Source organism: Bos grunniens, chromosome 5, assembly GCF_055505025.1.
Source record: "Bos grunniens cultivar Pamir isolate PY7600 chromosome 5, Bosgru_T2T1.0, whole genome shotgun sequence".
NCBI classification, from domain to species: domain Eukaryota; kingdom Metazoa; phylum Chordata; class Mammalia; order Artiodactyla; family Bovidae; genus Bos; species Bos grunniens.
In genome coordinates, this window is record NC_141169.1 from 3,061,606 (window position 1) to 3,084,191 (window position 22,586).

General features: G+C 37.7%; 1 protein-coding gene across 4 annotated transcripts in view; it reads left to right on the forward strand.

The window, feature by feature from the left end:
• The window catches only part of TRHDE (thyrotropin releasing hormone degrading enzyme), a 454,936-nt gene that overhangs the window by 380,719 nt on the left and 51,631 nt on the right, over positions 1 to 22,586 (forward strand). The window contains exon 13 of one of the 4 annotated variants that reach the window (XM_086398686.1): positions 16,485 to 17,275. The exons of 2 other annotated variants lie outside the window; for them this stretch is intronic. In XM_086398686.1, the coding sequence (XP_086254812.1) occupies positions 16,485 to 16,491 (7 nt within the window). In that variant the 3' untranslated portion in view covers positions 16,492 to 17,275. Of the gene's footprint in view, positions 1 to 16,484; positions 17,276 to 22,586 lie in introns of those variants that run through there. One more of the 4 variants, XM_086398685.1, reaches the window with a different exon arrangement.

The window sequence follows — 22,586 nt, forward strand, 5'->3', positions numbered from 1 at the left end:
AGGAGAAACAAGCATGTCAAAATACTTTTTGTGGGTTGATCTTTTTTTATTTCAATTTCTGGTGCTTCTTTGTAAGAATCATTCACAAATGGAAGCTTCTGTAATGTACTTAGTCAGCAATGTCTTCCAGTTATATAGTAACAATGTTTCACATTTGAAAATACATGCAAGTTAAGAATATACAGAGATGGGGATGGAAAGGGTGATCCTAAATGGCTTATCCACAACGTGACAGATCATTAACTCAACAAATATTTAACAAATACCTAAATACTACTACATAATAGTGCCTGGTACATAGTAGGTAAAAGTGAAAGTGAAGTAGCTCAGTTTTGTCCAACTCTTTACGACCCCATGGGCTGTAGCCTACCAGGCTCCTCTGTCCATGGAATTTTTCAGGCAAGAGTACTAGAGGGGGTTGCCATTTCCTTCTCCAGGGGATCTTCCCAACCCAGGGGTTGAACACATGATTCCCACATTGCAGGTGGATTCTTTATTAGCTGAGCCACAGGGAAACCCAAGAATACTGGAGTGGGTAGCCTATCCCTTCTCCAGCGGATCTTCCCAACCCAGGAATTGAACTGGGATCTCCTTCATTGCAGGTGGATTCTTTACCAACTGAGCTATCATGGAAGCACACTACTCTGTGGAAGTATAAAATGTATACCCAAGTTTTCATCTGAATCTATTCTGATGAGGTTGTTTACTTGGTTTTCATCTTAATTTATCTTTCTCTGTAAGATGCTCTTAGACAATTTTTGCAAAAAATATTACTGAAATCTAGAATAATTCCAATATGTAGCTTATAATTTTAAATATGAAGGTTGAATATTAATAGTAAGTTTAATAGTTTTCATAATTAAGTAGTTAAAAGAAGTATAAATATATCTGAATAAATGCAGTTGCATGATGTTGAGAGCAGCAAGGAATCTCAAAAGCAACGTTCACATCAAAATTAAATTTTTATCGAGTAATAGTTGTTAGAAATACATGTATTTTGTTTGTTCACCAAGTAAATGTTTATGAGGACTCTGCTATAATAGTATATTCTATTAAACATAGTGAACTACATTAATTAAACATATGAACCACAAAATCTAACAGCATATTCTTAAATGTCTTAGACTTTAGGAGAGATTATAATCTCACAATTATCTAACAGGAAAATTTAATGTAATACACTGGTCTAAAAAATTTAGTGTTCATCTACTATGAATGTTAGGTGGTTTAAGAGCACAGTATTTTAAAGGAAGGAGAGGTCACTTTAGGATGGTGTACTCACAATCTCCTAATGCTTCATGGAAGACACAGTAATTGAGAATTTAAGGTCAGCTTTGAAAAACATCTGGAAGAAGGAAACAACGCATCACACAGAATCATGACACCTGTGTCCACCATTATCTGGTCATTGATCTCAAGCATGTTGGCAGTAGATGGTATTCCAGGATAATCTTCAAAGAGCTCTCAAAGTAAAATGAAGCAACAAAGGCACATTGACGAAGAATACAAACATGAAGAAATCAAAATGGGAAAGGTAACATGATATCATCTTTATGAAATTTGACTTTAAAAAGTAGTATCTTGCTAGTGCAAGATTTTGCTAGTGAAATTTTGTCCCAATTTTAGATTAAGATGCATGCTCAGATTTCAAATATCTAACTAGATAAAGAACGTCCAAATTTTGGCTTTGCCTAGTTAGAGTGACATGCTAATATAGAAAAGTCACTTTAAGATATTGCGTTTGCCAACCAGTTTCACTTTTTATTTGATACAGTTTTAAACCATATTTATCTGAGTTAAATCAGACAGGGAATAGCACTATAGGAAAGTAAAAAATCTGTCACTCTGGAGAATATAATATGTCTCTAGTTATATGCTACTATATGAGAATGTTCTGATATATGGACATACAGATATTTCTCTCTTTCTGTTAAACATCAATGAAGTGGAGATCTTTTGGAATTTCTTATTATTGGATCCATGTTTAGAATATTCTAATATTCTAATATTCATTAGATTGCATTTCATTTTTAACTATTAATAATTTTTGTGGTCCTTTTTATATTTTATTAATGAATCAATAGCCATTTGTACTTTAAGAAAAGTAAGAGATGTGTGTGTATTCTAAAATATAAATTATATTGGACATTAATATATATTTCAAAATGGAAGTTATATGTAAGGTTTTTCAAAAACAACTAATGTGCTGTTTTTCCTAATCTAATGCCTCAATTGAGAAGGTAAAAGAGAGAAAAAATGATTTAATCTTTTCTTTTTCTTGAAATATTGTCTTATTAAAAATACTTATTAACTCATAAAATTAGCAAGTGATTATTATTTAATCGTACAAGCAAAATTAAATATGCTCAACCATTTTTTTCTTCCATAAGTGTATTGTGTAGTATACATAACATGGTGGAAAAATGAAATGGTTTATTTACAATTATTAATTACCAGAGCTTAATATTAGTGACCACATCTCTACATTTAGTTAGAATCAACATGGGTTATACCACTTTTGTTTTCCAAACATTTCAACTGAATTCCTACACTGCTTTTTTACATTGGAAAGTCTTAAAGAAAACCTACCGGAAACCAAAGAATTCCTGATAGATGGGATTGCTCTGAATTTTTTAAAAATAAATGAAATGCTGATTTCTTTCTGCATGCTTTATATTCTTGGTCAGTGAGTGGAGTATTCACATGACACTCTCTGAAATTTTATCTTTTGAATACAAACCAAATTCCCAGTCTAATATCTCCAAGTGAAGCGCAGATCTCTACAAACTTAAAAAATAAAAAAAAATGGAAGAAATGATGTTGATTGTCTCTCACATAACTGATTCTCAATGATAGGATAATGACAGAACAAAATGTGGCATTCAAAAGAAGAAAAAAAAATGGAAAACTAGGAGCTGTTGTAAAGGACTTGGGGATGAAAAAAATTTCTTAATTAAATTCTGATTTTACTTTTTGAGCATAGCTTCCTGGTCAGATTTTCTTAGTAGTCTCTGGGTCTGCCCTTTGAGAGATTCTTCCCTTTCCATCATCTTCCATGAACATATGTGAGATGAGTGGTGGGCATATACCTCTCTTGGGCACCACGCAGTGTTGTCATCCCACTTCCAAGCCTGTAGAAGGTTGATGTCTAAAGGTTGTTCCAAGTCTTAAACAGTTACACATGCTTTTAGTCTAAGATTGTAGCATCTTTGGAAGCAGAACCCTCTTGAAACCTTAGTTTAGTTCAGTCGCTCAGTCGTGTCCGACTCTTTGCAAACCCATGAATCGCAGCACGCCAGGCCTCCCTGTCCATCACCATCTCCCGGAGTTCACTCAGACTCACGTCCATCGAGTTGGTGATGCCATCCAGCCATCTCATCCTCGGTCGTCCCCTTCTCCTCCTGCCCCCAATCCCTCCCAGCATCAGAGTCTTTTCCAATGAGTCAACTCTTCGCAAGAGGTGGCCAAAGTACTGGAGTTTCAGCTTTAGCATAAACCTTAGTAGCCTTCTTATTTTTTTCTGACAACTTCTTGTGTGAGTCCCCACCTCAACAATATCTTAGAGACTTAGTTCTCAGATCTCTTATATTTCTTTGACATATTGGGGATTATCTCAAGTTCTTCAGCCTTCAAAAGGAGAACTAGACTTTCAGGCTCATCCCCTGAGTTATATTTCTATTTGAAAAGACTTACTATCAAGTAGGCCAAGGGTTGTTATCCTTAACAAGTAAGCCCTTGGTGAACTTGGATTTGACTCTATTCCAACAGGACAGAATGAGACAGGGAGAAATACACAATAAGCTTTAAGACGCCAGTCTAGATATGCCTATTTCCTTTTGGTAGAAGTCAATTACATGGTAATTCCTAATTGTGAGGGAATCAGGTAAATAAAATCTTTTTATGTCCTCAGGATAAAAAAGTGAAATTGATCTGGTCAAGAGCAAGCTGAGTAATACACAGCTACCAATTGAACATGCTACCGGAAATACATAAAAACGTTGGCTTCTACACAACATTTTCAAGAGCCAGATTAGCAGGACCAGTTTTTGTTTGATTATTATGCTTTTTTAGAAAAAATGTTCAGTTCAAAGAAATGAAATATACATATTTATATATCTCCCTGCTTCCCCAACACCAACTGCCAACAACCAAAAAAAGGAAGGAAAAAAAGAATGACTGACAAATACAATGAATTGTGGGCCCAAACACAGAAAGATTCTGAAAATGGATGAAAGGATTTATAGAACCTCTGTGGGACACAGAAATCTACAAAAATGAAAGGCACATGTATGAAGAGACTGCCTTATTTGGATTAATGGAATCTGGAGGAATGAGGTGGGGAAGAAATATATATGGCAATTGGTTTAGCAACCATTAATTGAGACGGCTAGAAACAATTAAATGCTAAAGCTCCACAACAAGTACCTTCACTATGCAAGGCTGAACTATGAATCACACAGCTCTCTGGAAAATTTTGAAATGTGACTCTGGAGCAGATATATACCCCTAAAGAGATGGAACCACTGATTTGATTAGAACTGGGTCTGAAATAACAGCAACACAAATGTTAAACTACTGTTTCAGCATATTCACCATGATGGCTCTTTTTTTTTTTTCCACCATTCATGGATTTATTTTATTAATATGTTATTAATATTAATAAACTACTAATGTCAGCCTACCTTCAATAACATTTCTTTTTATTTTAAAATGTTTGAAATCACTTTGAAGCTTTAATCGTCTCAACAGTTCTTTTTTATTTTATTATTTTTTATTTTTTTAAATTTTATTTAATTTTTAAACTTTACATACTCTTAAGTTACAATCTATCAGCAACTACTTCTATTAGATAGGACCATCCCTTTCAAACATAAGTGACATTTAAATATACATCAGCCTGAAATCCATCAATTCAGTTCAGTCGCTCAGTCATGTCTGAGTCTTTGCAACCCCATGAACTTCAGCATGACAGGCTTCCCTGTCCATCACCAACTCCTGGAGCTTGCTCAAACTCATGTCCACTGAGTTAGTGATGCCATCCAACCATCTCATCCTCTGTTGCCCCCTTCTCCTCCCTCCTTCAGTCTTTCTCAGCATCAGGGTATTTTCCAATGAGTTGGTTCTTTGCATCAGGTGGTCAAGGTATTGGAGTTTCAGCTAAAGCTGAATGAATATTCAGGACTGATTTCGTTTAGGAATGATAGGTTTGATCTCCTCATAGTCCAAAGGACTCTCAAAAGTCTTCTCAAACACCACGGTTCAAAAACATCAATTCTTCAGTGCTCAGCTTTCTTTATAGTCCATTTCTCACATCCATACATGACTACTGAAAAAACCATAGCTTTGACTAGGTGGACCTTTGTTGGTAAAGTAATGTCTCTGCTTTTTAATAGGCTGTCTAGATTGGTCATAGCTTTTCTTCCAAGTAGCAAGTGTCTTTTAATTTCAAGACGGCTGCAGTCACCATCTGCAGTGATTTTGGAGCTCCCCAAAATAAAGTCTGTCACTCTTTCCATTGTTTCCACATCTATTTGCCATGAAGTGATGGGACCGGATGCCATGATCTTAGTTTTCTGAATGTTGAGTTTTAAGCCAACTTTTTCACTCTCCTCTTTCACTTTCATCAAGAGTTTTCTTTAGTTCCTCTTCACTTTATGCCATAATGGTGGTGTCATCTGCATATCTGAGGTTATTGATATTTCTCCCGGAAATCTTGATTCCAGCTTGTGATTCATCCAGCCCAGCATTTCACATGATGTAATCTGTATATAAGCATGGCACCCCACTCCAGTACTCTTGCCTGGAGAATCCCATGGATGGAGGAGCCTGGTAGGCTGCAGTCCATGGGGTCACTAAGAGTCGGACACGACTGAGCGACTTCACTTTCACTTTTCACTTTCATGCATTGGAGAAGGAAATGGGAACCCACTCCAGTGTTCTTGCCTGGAGAATCCCAGGGATGGGGGAGCCTGGTGGGCTGCCGTCTCTGGGGTCACACAGAGTCGGACACGACTGACGCGACTTAGCAGCAGCAGCAGCAGCAACAGTATACAGCCTTGATGTACTCCTTTCCTGATTTGGAACCAGACTCTTGTTCCATATCCAGTTCTGTTTCTTCTTGACCTGCATAGAGATTTCCCAGGAGGCAGGTCAGGTGGTCTGGTATTCCCATCTCCTTAAGATTTTTCCACAGTTTGTTGTGATTCACACAGTCAAAGGCTTTGGTGTAGTCAATAAAGCAAAAGTAGATTTTTTTCTGAACTCTCTTGCTTTTTCAATGATCCAACAGATGTTGGCAATTTGATCTCTGGTTCCTCTGCCTTTTCTAAAACCAGTTTGAACATCTGTAAATTGACAGTTCATGCACTGCTGAAGCCTGGCTTGGAGAATTTTGAGCATTACTTTGTTCGCATGTGAGATGAGCACAATTGTGTGGTAGTTTGAACTGGCATTGCCTTTTGTTGAGATTGGAATGAAAACTGACCTTTTCCAGTCCTGTGGCCACTGCTGACTTTTCCAAATTTGCTGGCATATTGACTGTAGCACTTTGACAGCATCATCTTTCAGGATTTGAAATAGCTCAACTGGAATTCCATCACCTCCACTAGCTTTGTTTGTAGTGATGCTTCCTAAGGCCCACTTGACTTAGCATTCCAAGATGTTTGGCTCTGAAAGCCATAGAATTATCTAAAAGTACCATAGGAAAGATAATTAAGAATAAAAACAGAAGAACTACATCAAGCAAAAAATTCAAATATTCTCATCATGTGATTTCCAAGAATGAAAACAGACATGTGGTTTCTTTTGAGGCAAGACTTTAAAGAAAACACACAAAAAGAATAAAAGAGGTAAAGCAGCAGAGATAAAAGGAATGAATTGATCTGGCATTATAAGAAAGAAAACCATATTACAGTAAAATCACAGACACAGGGACAAACATATTCAGGAACAATGTGGAGAATAAGCTTGAGGTAACTGAGATAAATGAAATGGAAAAAACAAAGAAAATTGTAAGCAACAGACATTCAGTGTATTGGTATATGTGTGTATTGGTATATGTGTGTACGTGTGCACTTAATGTTTATGAAGAAAAAGAAATAAAATGAAAAAAATTGAATATATAGAAAGAGTAAACCTTCTTATAGTAAAGATGTGAATATGCAGATTGAAAGGGTACCTGTGCTTTAGGAAAATACTTATGCCCAAATATTAAGACATGTTTGGGTGAAAACCTTGGGCTTTAAAATTTTTACAGGTTACCTAGAAAGTGGAAAATTCAGACTGGCTCACATTTCTATAAGCAAAGAATATTTCACTGGATAGAATACAAAGCCTTTTATGCAATCAAGTCACCCCGTTGACTGTGAAAGAAAGGTGATACGTCTTGAATCCCCAGGAATGTGGGACAAAGGAAACAAGGAAATAAGGTTAGAAAATAGAAGGCAAATTTTTAAACCAAGAAAACTTTAACGTAATCCAACAATAAAAAATCCAGAAGGGACATACGAATTAATAGAAAATGTGAGTCTCATGATTTTTTCATTTTTCTTTATCAGGGATTCAATGGATAAAGATTTAACAATGAATAAATCCATAGGAAAAATTATTTTAATATAGTTTAGTGGGGATGAAGTTCCATCTGAAAGAAAGGAGTAGCAAGTGTAAGTTTATTTTTTAATTGTTTAATTTTTTAAATTGATATATAGTTGATTTAAAATGTTGTGCCAAGCTCCACTACAGGAAGTGCTCATTTTTAAAGTGTATTATAGTTTATGGAGTGGCCCAGCTTTCTTTCATTTTTCTAAAACTCAACAAATTCCTTAAAAGATTTTGTCACTTTGTCATATTTTTGCCTACATTTTTACTTTTTAATATTTATATATGATTCTTATGAAAATTATTATTGTATTATAATTGTACATTAAATTAATAATGATAATGACTTTCATTAAACTAAGATTTCAGAATTATCTTCTCATAAAAGTGGTTCTCTTACTGGAGAAGTATTTCTAATTTTTACAATTGTATATCATTTTGAATTTCAAAAATGTTGAACTATATGTGATCATTTTAGCAAAATAGAAAACATTTTAAATGTATTATTCTTGTAAAAAAAGATATATGTAATAGTATTTTAAAATTATATATATATATGTTTGCTCTGAATTAGCTAACAGTTTTTGGTGTTGTTTGTGTTTTCATTGATGCTTCAACTTTTAAAATTACTTCCTACAAGTGGTAATGAAGGGTAAATTTTCAGAGGATAAGCAAGGACTTAACTATAGGACTATCAAAATTAATGACTGTCATTGTTAGAACACAGTAAGTCTATACCATTAATGTCCTCAAATTGCTAATTATCATTAAGGAGTTAGAACATCATTATCATTACTTTTCCCAAGTTTTTTTTTTTTTTTTTTCCTTAACATTATCAACATTAAAGAAAATCAAGGAAAGGCTAAGGTCATATATTTCTGAGTTGGAGATCTAGATTAATTAAATATTTCTGTGTAAATACCATATGCTCAGGATTTTTTTTTTTTATGACACTGAAACCTTTAGCTGAAATTTAGAGAAGAGAAAACTATGTAGCTATTCTGTGCCTGCTGAGTTGGCTTCACATGTTGGACTCTGTCCAACCCCATGGGCTGAAGCCTGCCCGGCTCCTCTGTCCATGGAATTTACTGGGCAAGAATACTGAAGTGGGTTGCTGTGCCTTCCTCCAGTGGATTTCCCCGACCCAGGTATCAAACCCACATCTCTTACATCTCCTGCATTGTCAGGCAGGTTTTTTACCACTAGTGCTCTCTGGGAAGTCCTTTAAAGCCCTAACATCTGTCTCTGGAGGTTTTATAAATTGTCTGCAAGTTACTGTCCCAAAGAACAAAAGTTTTCTGTTGTAATATATAGCTGTTCAGTTCAGTCGCTCAGTCATGTCTGACTCTTTGCAACCCCATGAACTGCAGCATGCCTGGCCTCCCTGTTCATCACCAACTCCCGGAGTTTACTCAAACTCATGTCCATTGAGTCAGTGATGCCATGCAACCATCTCATCCTCTGTCAGCCCCTTCTCCTCCCTTCTTCAATCTTTCCCAGCATCAAGGTCTTTTCAAATGAGTCAGCTCTTCGCATCAGGTGGCCAAAGTATTGGAGTTTCAGCTTCAGCAACAGTCCTTCCAATGAATATTCAGGACTGATTTCTTTTAGGATTGACTGGTTGGATCCTCTTGCAGTCCAAGGGACTCTCAAGAGTCTTCTTCAGCACCACAGTTCAAAAGCATCAATTATTTGGCACTCAGCTTTGTTTATAGTCCAACTCTCACATCCATACATGACTACTGGAAAAACCATAGCCTTGACTAGATAGACCTTTGTTGGCAAAGTAATGTCTCTGATTTTTAATATGCTCTCTAGGTTGGTCTTAACTTTTCTCCAAAGGAGTAAGAATCTTTTAATTTCATGGCTGCAGTCACCATCTAAAGTGATTTTGGAGCCCAGAAAAATAAAGTCAGCCACTGTTTCCACTATTTCCCCATCTATTTCCCATGAAGTGATGGGACCAGATGCCATGATCTTAGTTTTCTAAATGTTGAGCTTTAAGCCAACTTTTTAACTGTCCTCTTTCACTTTCATCAAGAGGCTCTTTAGTTCTTCTTCGCTTTCTGCCATAAGGGTGGTGTCATCTGCATATCTGAGGTTATTGATATTTCTCCTGGCAATCTTGATTCCAGCTTGTGCTTCATCCAGCCCAGCGTTTCTCATGATGTACTATGCATATAAGTTAAATAAGCAGGGTGATAATATACAGCCTTGATGTACTTCTTTTCGTATTTGGAACCAATCTGTTGTTCCATGTCCAGTTCTAGCTGTTGCTTCCTGAACTGCATACAGATTTCTCAAGGGGCAGGTCAGGTGGTCTGGTATTCCCATCTCTTTCAGAATTTTCCACAGTTTATTGTGATCCACATGATCAAAGGCATAATCAATAAAGAAAAAATAGATGTTTTTCTGGAATTCTGTTGCTTTTTCAATGATCCAACGAATGTTGGCAATTTGATCTCTGATTCCTCTGACTTTCCAGTTTGAACATCTGGAAGTTCACGCTTCACGTATGGTTGAAGCCTGGCTTGGAGAATTTTGAGCATTACTTTACTAGCATGTGAGATGAGTGCAGTTGTGCAGTAGTTTGGGCATTCTTTGGCATTGCCTTTCCTTGGGACTGGAATGAAAAGGGACCTTTTCAGTCCTGTGGCCACTGCTTAGTTTTCCAGATTTGCTGGCATATTGAGTGCGGCACTTTCACAGCATTATCTTTTAGGATTTGAAATAGCTCAACTGGAATTCCGTCACCTCCACTAGCTTTGTTCGTAGTGATGCTTCGTAAGGACCACTTGACTTCACATTCCAGGATGTCTGGCTCTAGGTGAGTGATCATACCATCATGATTATCTGGGTCCTGAAGATCTTTTTTGTATAGTCCTTTTGTGTATTCTTGCCACCTCTTCTTAATATCTTCTGCTTCTGTTAGGTCCATATCATTTCTGTCCTTTATTGAGCCCATCTTTGCATGAAATATTCCCTTGGTATCTCTAATTTTCTTGAAGAGATCTCTAGTTGTTCCCATTCCATTGTTTTCCTCTATTTCTTTCTATTGATCACTGGGGAAGGCTTTCTTATTTCTCCTTGCTACTCTTTGGAACTCTGCATTCAAATGAGTATATCTTACCTTTTCTCCTTTGCTTTTTGCTTCTCTTCCTTTCACAGCTATTTGTAAGGCCTTCTCAGACAGCCATTTTGCTTTTTTGCATTTCGTTTTTGGGGATAGTCTTGCCCCCGTCTCCTATACAATGTCACGAACCTCTATCCATAGTTCATTAGGCACTCTGTCTATCAGATCTAGTCCCTTAAATCTGTTTCTCACTTCTACTGTATAATCATAAGGGATTTGATTTAGGTCATACCTGAATAATCTAGTGATTTTCCCCACTTTCTTTAATTTAAGTCTGAATTTGGCAATAAGGAGTTCATGATCTGAGCCACAGTTAGCTACCGGTCTTGTTTTTGCTGACTGTATGGAGCTTCTCCATCTTTGACCACAAAGAATATAATCAGTCTGATTTCAGTGTTGACCATCTGGTAATGTCCATGTGTAGAGTCTTCCCTTATGTTGTCGGAAGAGGGTGTTTACTATGACCAGTGCGTTCCCTTGGCAAATCTCTATTAGCCTTTGCCCTGCTTCATTCTATACTCCAAGGCCAAATTTGTCTGTTTCTCCAGGTGTTTCTTGACTTCCTACTTTTGCATTCCAGTCCCCTATAATGAAAAGGACATTTTTTGGGGGTGTTAGTTCTAGAAGGTCTTGTAGGTCTTCATAGAATCGTTCAACTTCAGCTTCTTCAACATTACTGCTTGGGGCATAGACTTGGATTACCGTGATATTGAATGGTTTGCCTTGGAAATGAACAGAGATCATTCTGTCATTTTTGAGATTGCATCCAAGTACTGCATTTCAGACTCTTTTGTTGACTATGATGGCTACTCCATTTCTTCTAAGGGATTCCTGCCCACAGTAGTAGATATAATGGTCATCTGAGTTAATTTCACCCATTCCAGTCCATCTTAGTTTGCTGATTCCTAGAATGTCAACGTTCACTCTCGCCGTCTCCTATTGACCACTTCCAATTTGCCTTGATTCATGGACCTGACATTCCAGGTTCCTGTGCAATATAGCATCGGACCTTGCTTCCATCACCAGTTACATCCACACTGGGTGGTGTTTTTGCTTTGGCTCTCTTTATTCTTTCTGGAGTTATCTTCCACTGATCTCTAGTAGCATATTGGGCAGCTATCGATCTGGGGAGTTCATCTTTCAGTGTCCTATCTTTCTGCCTTTTCATACTGTTCATGAAGTTCTCAAGGTTTGCCATTCCCTTCTCTAGTGGACCACATTTTGTCAGAACTCTCTACCATGACCCATCCATCTTCGGTGGCCCTACACGTCATGGCTCATAGTTTCACTGAGTTATACAAGGTTGTGGTCCGTGTGATATAGTCCATATAGCTGTTAGCTGTTTTCAAATTATTTCAATATACTTTAATTCTGAGAATTGAAAATGCCTTAAGTTTAAAATTCCTTTTGGTACAAATTCTCAAATAAATTGATTGCCTTGTTCCTTTATACTGTTAATGCTCTTTATACTCCTTGACTCCTATACTCCTTGTGGCTCAGCAAGTTTATTTAGCTTTGTCCTTTCTTCAAATTATCATTTAGCATTCTTATGATTGAGAACAATTATCAAAAATCTCACTAACGTTCCTGTTTCCCTAAGTCATGATTTCGAGGGGCTGCAACTATCTAACTATTTTTTCCCAAGATATTAATCATTTTTTCTATATAATGAATTATAGAGTAGAAATCCCTTTTCTATCTCATTGGTAATAAAAGGTATTTTTGCCTTCCATATTTCATCTGCAATAGCATTGAGTGGCTCTTATGTCTAATTTGGGATAGGGTATCATGTTATGAGAGGCAGGAAAATATCACTTTAAATCATAAAGAATTGGATTACATATTTCATTTCTCCATAAGTAAAAATGAGTATCTGTTACTAAGATTAGAGAAGGAAAAAATGCATGACAGGAACAGAAGTTGTGTCCTTCTCACTCCCTTTTCTCTCATTCACTATTGTTGCTTGAAATTGTTTCCTTGACATGCTAGGAGCAGTTATGATTGAATTTAAGAGAACTGTGGATGACTGTTATCATTGCCAAATGAAACAACTTGGTTTCTTTGATGCAACAGAAAACGTGTAAAGAAAAGCAAAATGCTTGTCACATGTTGTACAGTCTATGTAAGACAGGTGACGGGACATTTCTCTAGCTGACAGCTGAGTGAATTGCCTCATTTTCATTGTTTAAATGGTGTTGACCAACATGCTGCCAGCCTGGCTTCCCCCTTCTGATTTAAATACCTGTTTCAGAATGCCTTTGGAGGGCTGTGATCCTCTCGGATTTATGGGTGCTTGTATGTGGGGTTCTCATCACTGTACTGCACCCCTGGTGTTTTTGTGATAGAGCCTGTCTGACTGGTTTTGGATTTATGATGGAAATAATTCAGAACAGAGTAATAATTTTCCCTTGGCAATTACACTACCATTTGGTACTTTGTCCCTAAGGGGAAAATGAATGTGCTGGGATCTATCCATGAGTTTAGTGGCTCGTTGTAAGAAACAAATCAAGGTCAGAATACAAATGCAGAACAAGCGATTGTTGAATTTGGTTCTAGTTCTTCAGCCTGAAGGCTTTCCACGTTTGTGTGTGACACTTTAGGTGAACAAACTACTCTTCTATTTCTCCTCTTTTAACCCTCACAATGACCCTGGGAGGTAAAAATTACTGTTGCTCCCATTTGTTAAGAACAAAACTGAGAATGAATATGTTGCCTTCCTTGAAGTTCGCTATTCAGCAAATATTTTTAAGCAATTTGCAATGTGAAGGTTTTATGATGTACACTGGGGCTGCACAGATAAATAAAACGTAGTTCTTACTTCAATTTTTCTTTTAACTATTTATTACAAAGAATTTCAAATGTAAATAAAAACCACTAGAGCTCTGTATCAAAGCCCCTATATACATTGCTCTGTATTAGCAATTATTAACTCATCAATCAGTCTTACTTCATCTGTGTCCCCAAACTTTTGTACTATTTTGAAGTCTAGGCATCAAAGCATTTTCTCAAAATAATTTTCACTATGTATATCTTAAAAAATGACATTATTAAACATAATGACCGAAAATTAGTATTTCCTCTGTAATATCAAATATTCAGGGGGAGTTCCTAGGTGTTGGGATCCAGGGCTTTCACTGCCATGAGCTGGTTTCAATCCCTGATAGGGGAATTGAGCTTCTTCAAGCTGCTCGGTAAAACCAAAAAAAATGTTCAAATATTCAGGAAGTGTTCAAATTTCCAGTTGTGTCATAAATGCCATATTTTTTTTTAGAGTTTGTATGAATTAAGATCCAAATAATATTACGTGCTGTGGTTGGTTGATATTTTTTAATCTCTTTTAAACTATTGATTTTCGTCTTCACCTTAAAGAAATGTTTGATAAAGCATGAGGTTGTTTGTGCTATATGATTTCCCACAGTGTGGATTTTGGTGATTGCATCCCTACTCTGCATTTTTATACGATCATCTGTGTTCTCTATCACTTATATATTGGTAATCAAATCTAGGGGCTTAATTTAAGGCCTTTTAGCAAGTTAGCCAGAGAAGGCCATGGCACCCCACTCCAGTACTCTCGCTTGGAAAATCCCATGGATGGAGGAGCCTGGTAGGCTGCAGTCCATGGGGTCGCTGAGGGTCGGACATGACTGAGCGACTTCACTTTCACCTTTCACTTTCATGCATTGGAGAAGGAAATGGCAACCCACTCCAGTGTTCTTGCCTGGAGAATCCCAGGGATGGGGGAGCCTGGTGGGCTGCAGTCCATGGGGTCGCTAAGAGTCAGAAATGGCTGAGTGACTTCACTTTCACCTTTCACTTTTCATGCACTGGAGAAGGAAATGGCAACCCACTCCAGTGTTCTTGCCTGGAGAATCCCAGGGATGGCGGAGCCTGGTGGGCTTCCGTCTATGGGGTCGCACAGAGTCGGACACGACTGAAGCGACTTAGCAGCAGCAGCAGCAGCAGCAAGTTAGGTTCAGAGTTGACTCTATATAAACACATAAAATAAAGAGTAGTCTCTCTTTTTATGACATTTGCAGCTCTAATAAGTCACTAGAGCTTGCAAATGGCGAGTCATTCTTTCCTTTTCTGGTTATAAAAGAAATAGCTTCTAAAAGAGAAACTTGCTCTCCACTCTCCTTTACTATTGGGTGACCCAGTGATACAGTTCTTAAGAAAAGACAGGGGAAAGGCCTGATTGTTTCCCTGCATTTTTCAGCATCAAAAATAATGAGCCAGTTCTCTGGCATAATGAGCCTGTTCTCTCCATAGTGACCAATTATTTTGTTTTGTTTTGCTTTAGTTAAGTACCATTTTGACCTCTGGATTTAAGTATATTTGATGAGTTTAAATCCATTGTAGTTTTTTATCCTTATTGATACTCAAAATGTCTAACTTTGGCCAGGAGCTCCTTCAAGTTGTCTGCAGAGCATGGATTACCTGGGATGCTATTGCTTCACTCTTATTACAGTCCCTTTAGATTTCACAGAGATTTCACTTTTGGGTTCCTCTTCTAAAAAGCCTCCCTACTGAGTCATCACTCTTTTGCATGGCTCGATTACACTCTCAAAAGTGTCCCCCCCCCCCCCAATACATCCACTTTTTGGATTATATCTTCTTGCTTAATTTTGTATCAGTCTAAAAGTTAGACCTCAGCAGTATATTTAGAAAATTACATAAGGAGTTATAGGGACCACATATGTGTAGCAGTACCTCTGTGCATACCCTGGGGGTGGGGTTGCCTTGATTTTGAGCTTTCTTGTTGAGATTTTCAAATGAGGTGGACTATCCAAGCAGTGCCCTACAATCCTGTCCAGAAAGCAGCTTCTCCCATGCTTTGTATGCTTGTATTCTAGTCCTTCTTTTCAGTCTGAATTTAGGACCCCAAATCACTTTCCACAGCCTTAACTTGTCCTTTTCCCATAAGACCTTGATATGGAAAATATCTTCTGTTATTTTAAACATTTCCTCTTGTTTAAATTAAAGCTCATAATTTTATGTGATTATCTCTTTCTTTTTTAGACCATACTCTAGTACTCTGTTGTTTTTACTTCTGTCAATAATATTTCTGAAAACAAAGTGTTATTGCAATGCATGATCTTCATGATAGGTATGTTGCTGCTAACTAGAGTTAATTTTTTCAGGCCAAAGTCTGAACTGTGGGTGTTCCTTGACTTGTAGAGATTAGACACGATAATGAAGGGACCCAGGGAATGAGGGGCAGTGATGAAGAAAGTGATTTTTGGCAGAAGAGGCCCAAATGACCAAAGTCTAAAAGATATATCTTCAGTGAGTCCACTAAGCCCCCATTTCAAAGTCACAGTCATGTACCAAACCAGTCTCTCTTTCCACATCTGTTCTCATGTTGTGTTGTTCTCAAGGCCCCAGAGGTGATTCCCACTTCGTTTTCCCTATATTCTGATGCTTACTTTTTTAGCTAGAAGGTGGAAAAAGGAATAAAAAAAGTTACATTCTAGGCCTTTCAGAATAGTGGTTAAGAATATCAGGCTCGGAGCAGAAGATTGGGTTCAAATAACAGCACTACCCTTATTAGCAATATGACCCTGGAGAGCTTAGGTAATCTTTTTGAGCCTCTGTTTTGATCTGTAGTTTGAGGATATTAATGGTGCTCACCTCAGAAGGTCATCATGAGGATAACATTATGTATGTGTAGCACTTGGCACAGGACATTGGGAGTGCTGACTCTGTATTGGCCACCACAGTGACTCACTGTTTTTTTTCCTTTGTCTGAGATCAGTTGCTGATGGATGAAGCCTGAAAACATGAACTCAGATTAACCAAGAACCATAATATTTTATAACTTGTAACATGAGAATTCTAATTTGGGTGTTCCGCCCAAGGAAAATCATCCAGGCCATGTAAAAGCGTTGTTCCCGAAGATGTCCATAGTTCTGTTACTTGAGATGTGAAACGTGTTTATATTCAAAATGCACAACAGTGGTGAGCTTCACTTATCTTCCCAATAGAATATTCTTGAAGTAATCTGAAAGTAATTATGAGGAATTCCCAAGAGCATGGAAAATATTAAGTTAAATATATAAACTTACATATAGTATAATAAAATCTATATAAAAAGCAAAATGTTGACATAAATTTTAGACAAGAAGAGATATACCCAGTTATTTTTAAGTACCTTGGTTTGAGTGATATTTTTATCTTTCTTGGTTTCCTATTATTTACACATTTTTCTAAAAAAGCAGCCATGTAGGAAGTTAGAAGCACCACTGATTTATGGACCTTTAGGTTACTGATTTGATATCCTGATGTCAGTAAACACAAACTCTCAAAATCATGATGTAATTTTTTATTCTTTACAGCCCCATGTGGCTTTGTGGAGCACTGAAAAATTTCACTGCCTAGAAAGAAGGATTCCATACCAACTTTAAGAATTGTATTGATATTTTCCATGGAAATTATGGGCTATGTGGGTAATTTTTTCTGGTGCTCTTTCAGGCTATTTTCTGTATTTAAATTCTGGAATAAATCTCTAACTCAAAGTGGAATAAATAACTTCTCATATATACAGTATATGTGTTTTTAAAATGTGTTCTTGTTTAAGTGATTTCTCAGTGATCTTCCCATATCATCTGATGCTGTTTTTAGCAAATTGAGCAGCAATAAAAAATGCATGAATAAGCTTCTGGGTTTTTTTTTTCTGATACCTGCATAAGAACCGGTTTCTAAAACAAATCTCATGCATAATCTATCTTAAAAACAAAACAAAACATTATGTCTGTTTTCATGTCATCAGTTTCACTCACTAGATTATGTATCTCTCATGAATATAGTTCATACAGTAAGAGAGAGAGATCAACTGGACAATCATATTTCACTTCCTTCTCTCTTGGAAGACCGCTTGGCATATTTGAGGTTGCTCTATTCCAGTCAGTCACCCTTCTAGAGCATAAATCAGATCATGCTATTTCCCAGCTCAAATACTTGTGGTGGCTTCTCATCACCCATAGAAAAGTGATCTGAAGCCCTTATTATTTATTAGAACTGTCATGATTTAGCGCCACCAACCTCTGCAAGCTCAGGCCCTCCTCTTTGTTTCAGGCTTATTCTGTTTCATCCACAAAGTCCTTTTTGTTATCTTCAAGATCCCAAATTTGTCCCTGTCTCAGGACCTTTGAACTTTCTCTTTCCTTGGTCAGAATTCCCCTCCTCCCAGATTTATGCAAACCATTCTCTCACTTCATGCAGATGTCCTCAGGGAGACCTTTCCCTAAACACCCTATTTAAATTATTTCCCCATAAATCTCCTTCCCCTAACGTTGCTTACTTCCCCTTCAAAGCACTGAGATTTTATTAGGTATTTATTTGTGCTTTGGTCTGGGATGTGAGAGGAGGGCATGGCAACCCACTCCAGTATTCTTGCCTAGGAAATCCCATAGACAGAGGAGCCTGGTGGGTTACAGTCCACCGGGTCTCAAAGAGCCGGGCATGACTGAGCACAGCACAGCATCTGGAATATACGTGCTGTGATTATGACTTGTAAACAGATGTTAAAGGAAGAGAGAAAGAAAACCTTTAACCCTATTTCAAAGTGGTGTTTGGGGAGGGAACCTCATGCAGGGGAACCATGGGAGCTTCTTGTCAGTCCTGACTTTGAATTCCAACTCTGTCACTTATTCGTCAAATGAGCTTGGCAAGGTGTTTCTCTTCTACAAGTTTTAGCTATCATTAAAAAAAAAAAAAAAAGGACTTCCCTGGTGGTCTAGTGGTTAAGACTCTGCACTTTCACTGTAGGGGGCACAGGGTTGAATCCCTAGTCAGGGAATGTAAATCCCTCATGCCACAAAGTGCAGCCAATATATATATACATACGTATAGCACTTTCCTGGTGGCTGAGTGGTAAAGAATCCACCTGCTAATGCAGAAGATGAGGGGTCAATCCCTGGGTTAGAAAGATACCCTGGAGAAGGAAACGGCAACCCACTCCAGTATTCTTGCCTGGAAATCCCATGGACACAGGAGCCTGGTGGGCTACAGACCTTGAGGTTGCAAAAGATTCGCATGTGACTGTTAAGTCACATATATATACTACTTGACAATATGTATATGTATGTATACTAGACAATATATATATGCATATATATGTATGTAAACACATATAGTATACATATATGTGTATGTATACTAGACAATATATATATGTGTATATACATATATGTTGTTCGGTCACTCAGTGACTGAATAATAACAATCTAAAAAATGGGCATAACAGTACTGATCTTGAAGCTTTTAAGGACAATACACAGAAACAGACTGTCATTTCATAACATATAGGTGAAGTGAAAATTGCTCAGTCGTGTTCGACTGTTTGCGATCCCATGGATATACAGTCCATGGAATTCTCAAGGCCAGAATACTGAAGTGGGTAGCCATTACCTTCTCCAGGGAACCTTCCCAACCTGGGGATCGAACCCAGATCTCTCACATTGGAGGCAGATTCTTTGCCATCTGAGTCACCAAGGGAATACAGTAATTCCTCAATATAGGATGTGTGTGTGTGCTCAGTCACTCAGTTGTGGCTGACTCTTTTGCAACCCCATGAACCATAGCCTACCAGGCTTCTCTGTCCATGGAATTCTCCAGGCGAGAATACTGGAGTGGGTGGCTATTTCCTCCTCCAGGGCGTCTTCCCCATCCAGGGATTGAATCTGTGTTTCTTGCATTGGTGGGCACATTCCTTACTACAGAGCCACCTGGGAGCTCCCTCAATATAGGATAGCTTAGCTAAGTTGGTAGTTTTCTAAAATGTAAAATGAACTAAATTAGTTGACTTTGACCATGAAGCTAAGGACTTTTACACTTTGGGGAAAATAGCTAACATCTGTTGGCTTTTCCAACTAACGACCAAACATTGACTTTGCTTCTGAACATTATTGAGTGCCTAGAGGACCCACTATATTTACATAATGACTGATTTCTTGAGAAATTATGTTTGGAAATGAAGAAACAAGTGTGTGGAAAAGAAAGGATGGTTGTGGTTGTGATGGTGGTGGTGGTAGAACTATACAAGTTGCAAAAATTGTTATTGGATGTTTTATTTTTAATTATTAAGTATTTACTGAAGTAGGGGACTTGGAGATCATGTAGTTTGACCCATGTCAATTTACTGAACAGAAGAAAGACTCCTAAGTTCTCTCTCAATTTAAGTACCTGCTATGTAATAACACTTCTAGGAGAGTAGGAGTCATTTGCTAATCAGAAAGAAAAGAACAGAGGTGTTGTATAATACCTTTGCTTTCTCACTGGCTATAAGGCTAGTTTACTTTATTATAGACTAGTTTATTCAAAGCTATTGGCTAGATAGCAATGGCCTTCATGTCTTCTATTATGTGTATCAGTAGTAAACAAGATGAGCAAAAATACTACAAAGATCACTCAGAATTTTCTCTGGTATCATTTAATCTTAGAAAATAATTAAGAAATGGTAGCAATGTTTGTTTTAATATACTTGCAAAGTGTTCTTGTTTTTAAGAACTGCCATTATTGTCATGATTTAATTTAGTTTGAGTATGTTTACTGAGTATGTTTGTTTTGAACTAGAATCTGCATTAGGCTATGGGTGTAAAAAGATGGATGAAAAGCAGGTTTCTTTAGAGATCTAAGTTCAGTGAGTGAGAAAGTAGTATTAGGATAAAATTCTGATTAATATCATGATACTTATTATTAATAGGGGTGTTATCAAAGTGTATGTGAAATCATAAACTAAGTGCCTGAGTCAGTTTTGGAAGTGGGCTTTCTGGAAGAAAAGGAGCAGGAGGAGAAGGGGCCATGAGAACTCTTTTTTTTGTGCAACTTTTCACATTCCTAATTTTGTGGGGCTACAAGCAAGTAAGCCATCTCTTGGTATACTCTGGTATTGGCCTTCAGAACCCCCACAGATACCAAAGTCCTCAGATCCCTTGTATAAAATGGCATAGTGTATACATGTATCGTCAGTAACTCAGTCGTGTCTGACTCTTTGCAACTCCATGGACTATAGCCTGCCAGGCTCCTCTGTTCATGGGATTTCCCAGGCAAGAATGTTGGAGTGGGTTGCCATTTCCTCTTCGAGGGAATCTTCCTGACCCAGGGATCAAACTTGTGTCTCCTTCATTGGCAGGCAGCTTCTTTACCACTGTGCCAACGGAAAAGCCCAAGATGGCATACATAGTACTTGTATACACTTTAAATAATCTCCAGATTACTTATAATATCTAATACGGTATAACTGCTTTGTTTATATTTGCCAGCATGCAGTGAATTCAAGTTTTGCTTTTTGGAACTGTGGAATTTTTTTTCTCAAATATTTTGATCCACAGTTGTTTGAAGCCACTGATGCAGAACCTGTAGGTGTGAAGGACCGACTGTAATTCCTTCTGGTCTCTGCGGACGACGGTTTGCCAACGCCGGGAGTTGGTGATGGACAGGGAGGCCTGGCGTGCTGCGATTCATGGGGTCGCAAAGAGTCGGACACGACTGAGCGACTAAACTGAACTGAACTGACCCATATCTTTGTTTTCTCTAGGAACTGACGACAAGGACCCGTGGTTGACACAGATACCTCCTCTGTGTAGTTCCCTCTTTATTCTGTGGTGCTCTGTGGACAAGTGGGGTTTTCAGTCTCCACCACAATATCTTTCCACAAAGAGCACATAAAAGTCTTACAATAATGAATAGCAAAGAACAGTAGATAGAATAGTAAGCTTCTTAATTAAGCATTGCAGTAATTGCTTCAAAACATCTATGCCCTAAGGGACAGTTATAGTGTCTTCTGCATGTATGGTGAGATATGTAGTAGGCTATTTATTGTTTTTAAATAAATATTCAACTAATGAAGACTTGAGTATGATGCTCTGAAAAGTCTGAAGGTTGTGCTTTTTACTTTTTGTTAAGTTTCAAGCACCCAGAAACCAATGACTTTTAAAGAAAACTCATGGTAAAATAGGTTATGTGTACAAGCCACCTATCACAGAAGATTTAAGAGTTAACATTCACAGGAATTCAAAAGTAGTTTTAGATCTTGGGTGAAAATAAAGCCAGCTAAGGTCAGTGCATTTTAACATCAGTTAATATAGTCCAATTTTAATGTCCTTCCTTTATAAAATATCCTCTTTCATGCCTAAAGATATATCCCATTGCAAGCTCCAGTAATTAGAGAAGGAAGAGCAGAAGGTATGTGTGTGTTGGGAGAGACACAGGGATGGGAGGAGGAACTGTATAGGTGTATGCAGGCAATCTTTTATCCATTGTTTAAACTTCCCTCATTTGCTTGTCTTCCCCATAGTGTTTTTTAAAAAAACTATTTCTTTTAATTGGAGGATGATTGCTTTACAATGTTGTGGTGGTTTCAGCGGTACATCAATATGTATCAGCCATAGGTTATGCATGCCCCCCCGCCCCGCCCCCCTGAACCTCCTTCCCACCTCCCACTCTGCCCCACTCCTCTAGGTTGTCACAGAGCACCAGGTTAGGCTCCCTGTGTTATACAGTAACTCCCCACTAGCTGTTTTACACATGGTAATGTATATGTTTCAATGCCACTCTCTCAATTTGGCCCACTCTCCTTCCACTACTGTGTCCACAAGCGTGTTCTCTATGTCTGCTTCTCCATTGTTGCCCTGCAAATAAGTTCATCAGTACCATCTTTCTAAATTCCATATATATATATGCATCAATATACAGTTTTTGTATTTCTCTTTCTGACTTACTTCACTCTGTGTAATAGGTTCCAGTTTCATCCACCTCATTAGAATTGACTCAGATGTGTTCCTTTTTATAGCTGAGTAATACTCCATTGTGTATATGTGCCACAACTTCCTTATCCATTCGTCTGCTGGTGGACATC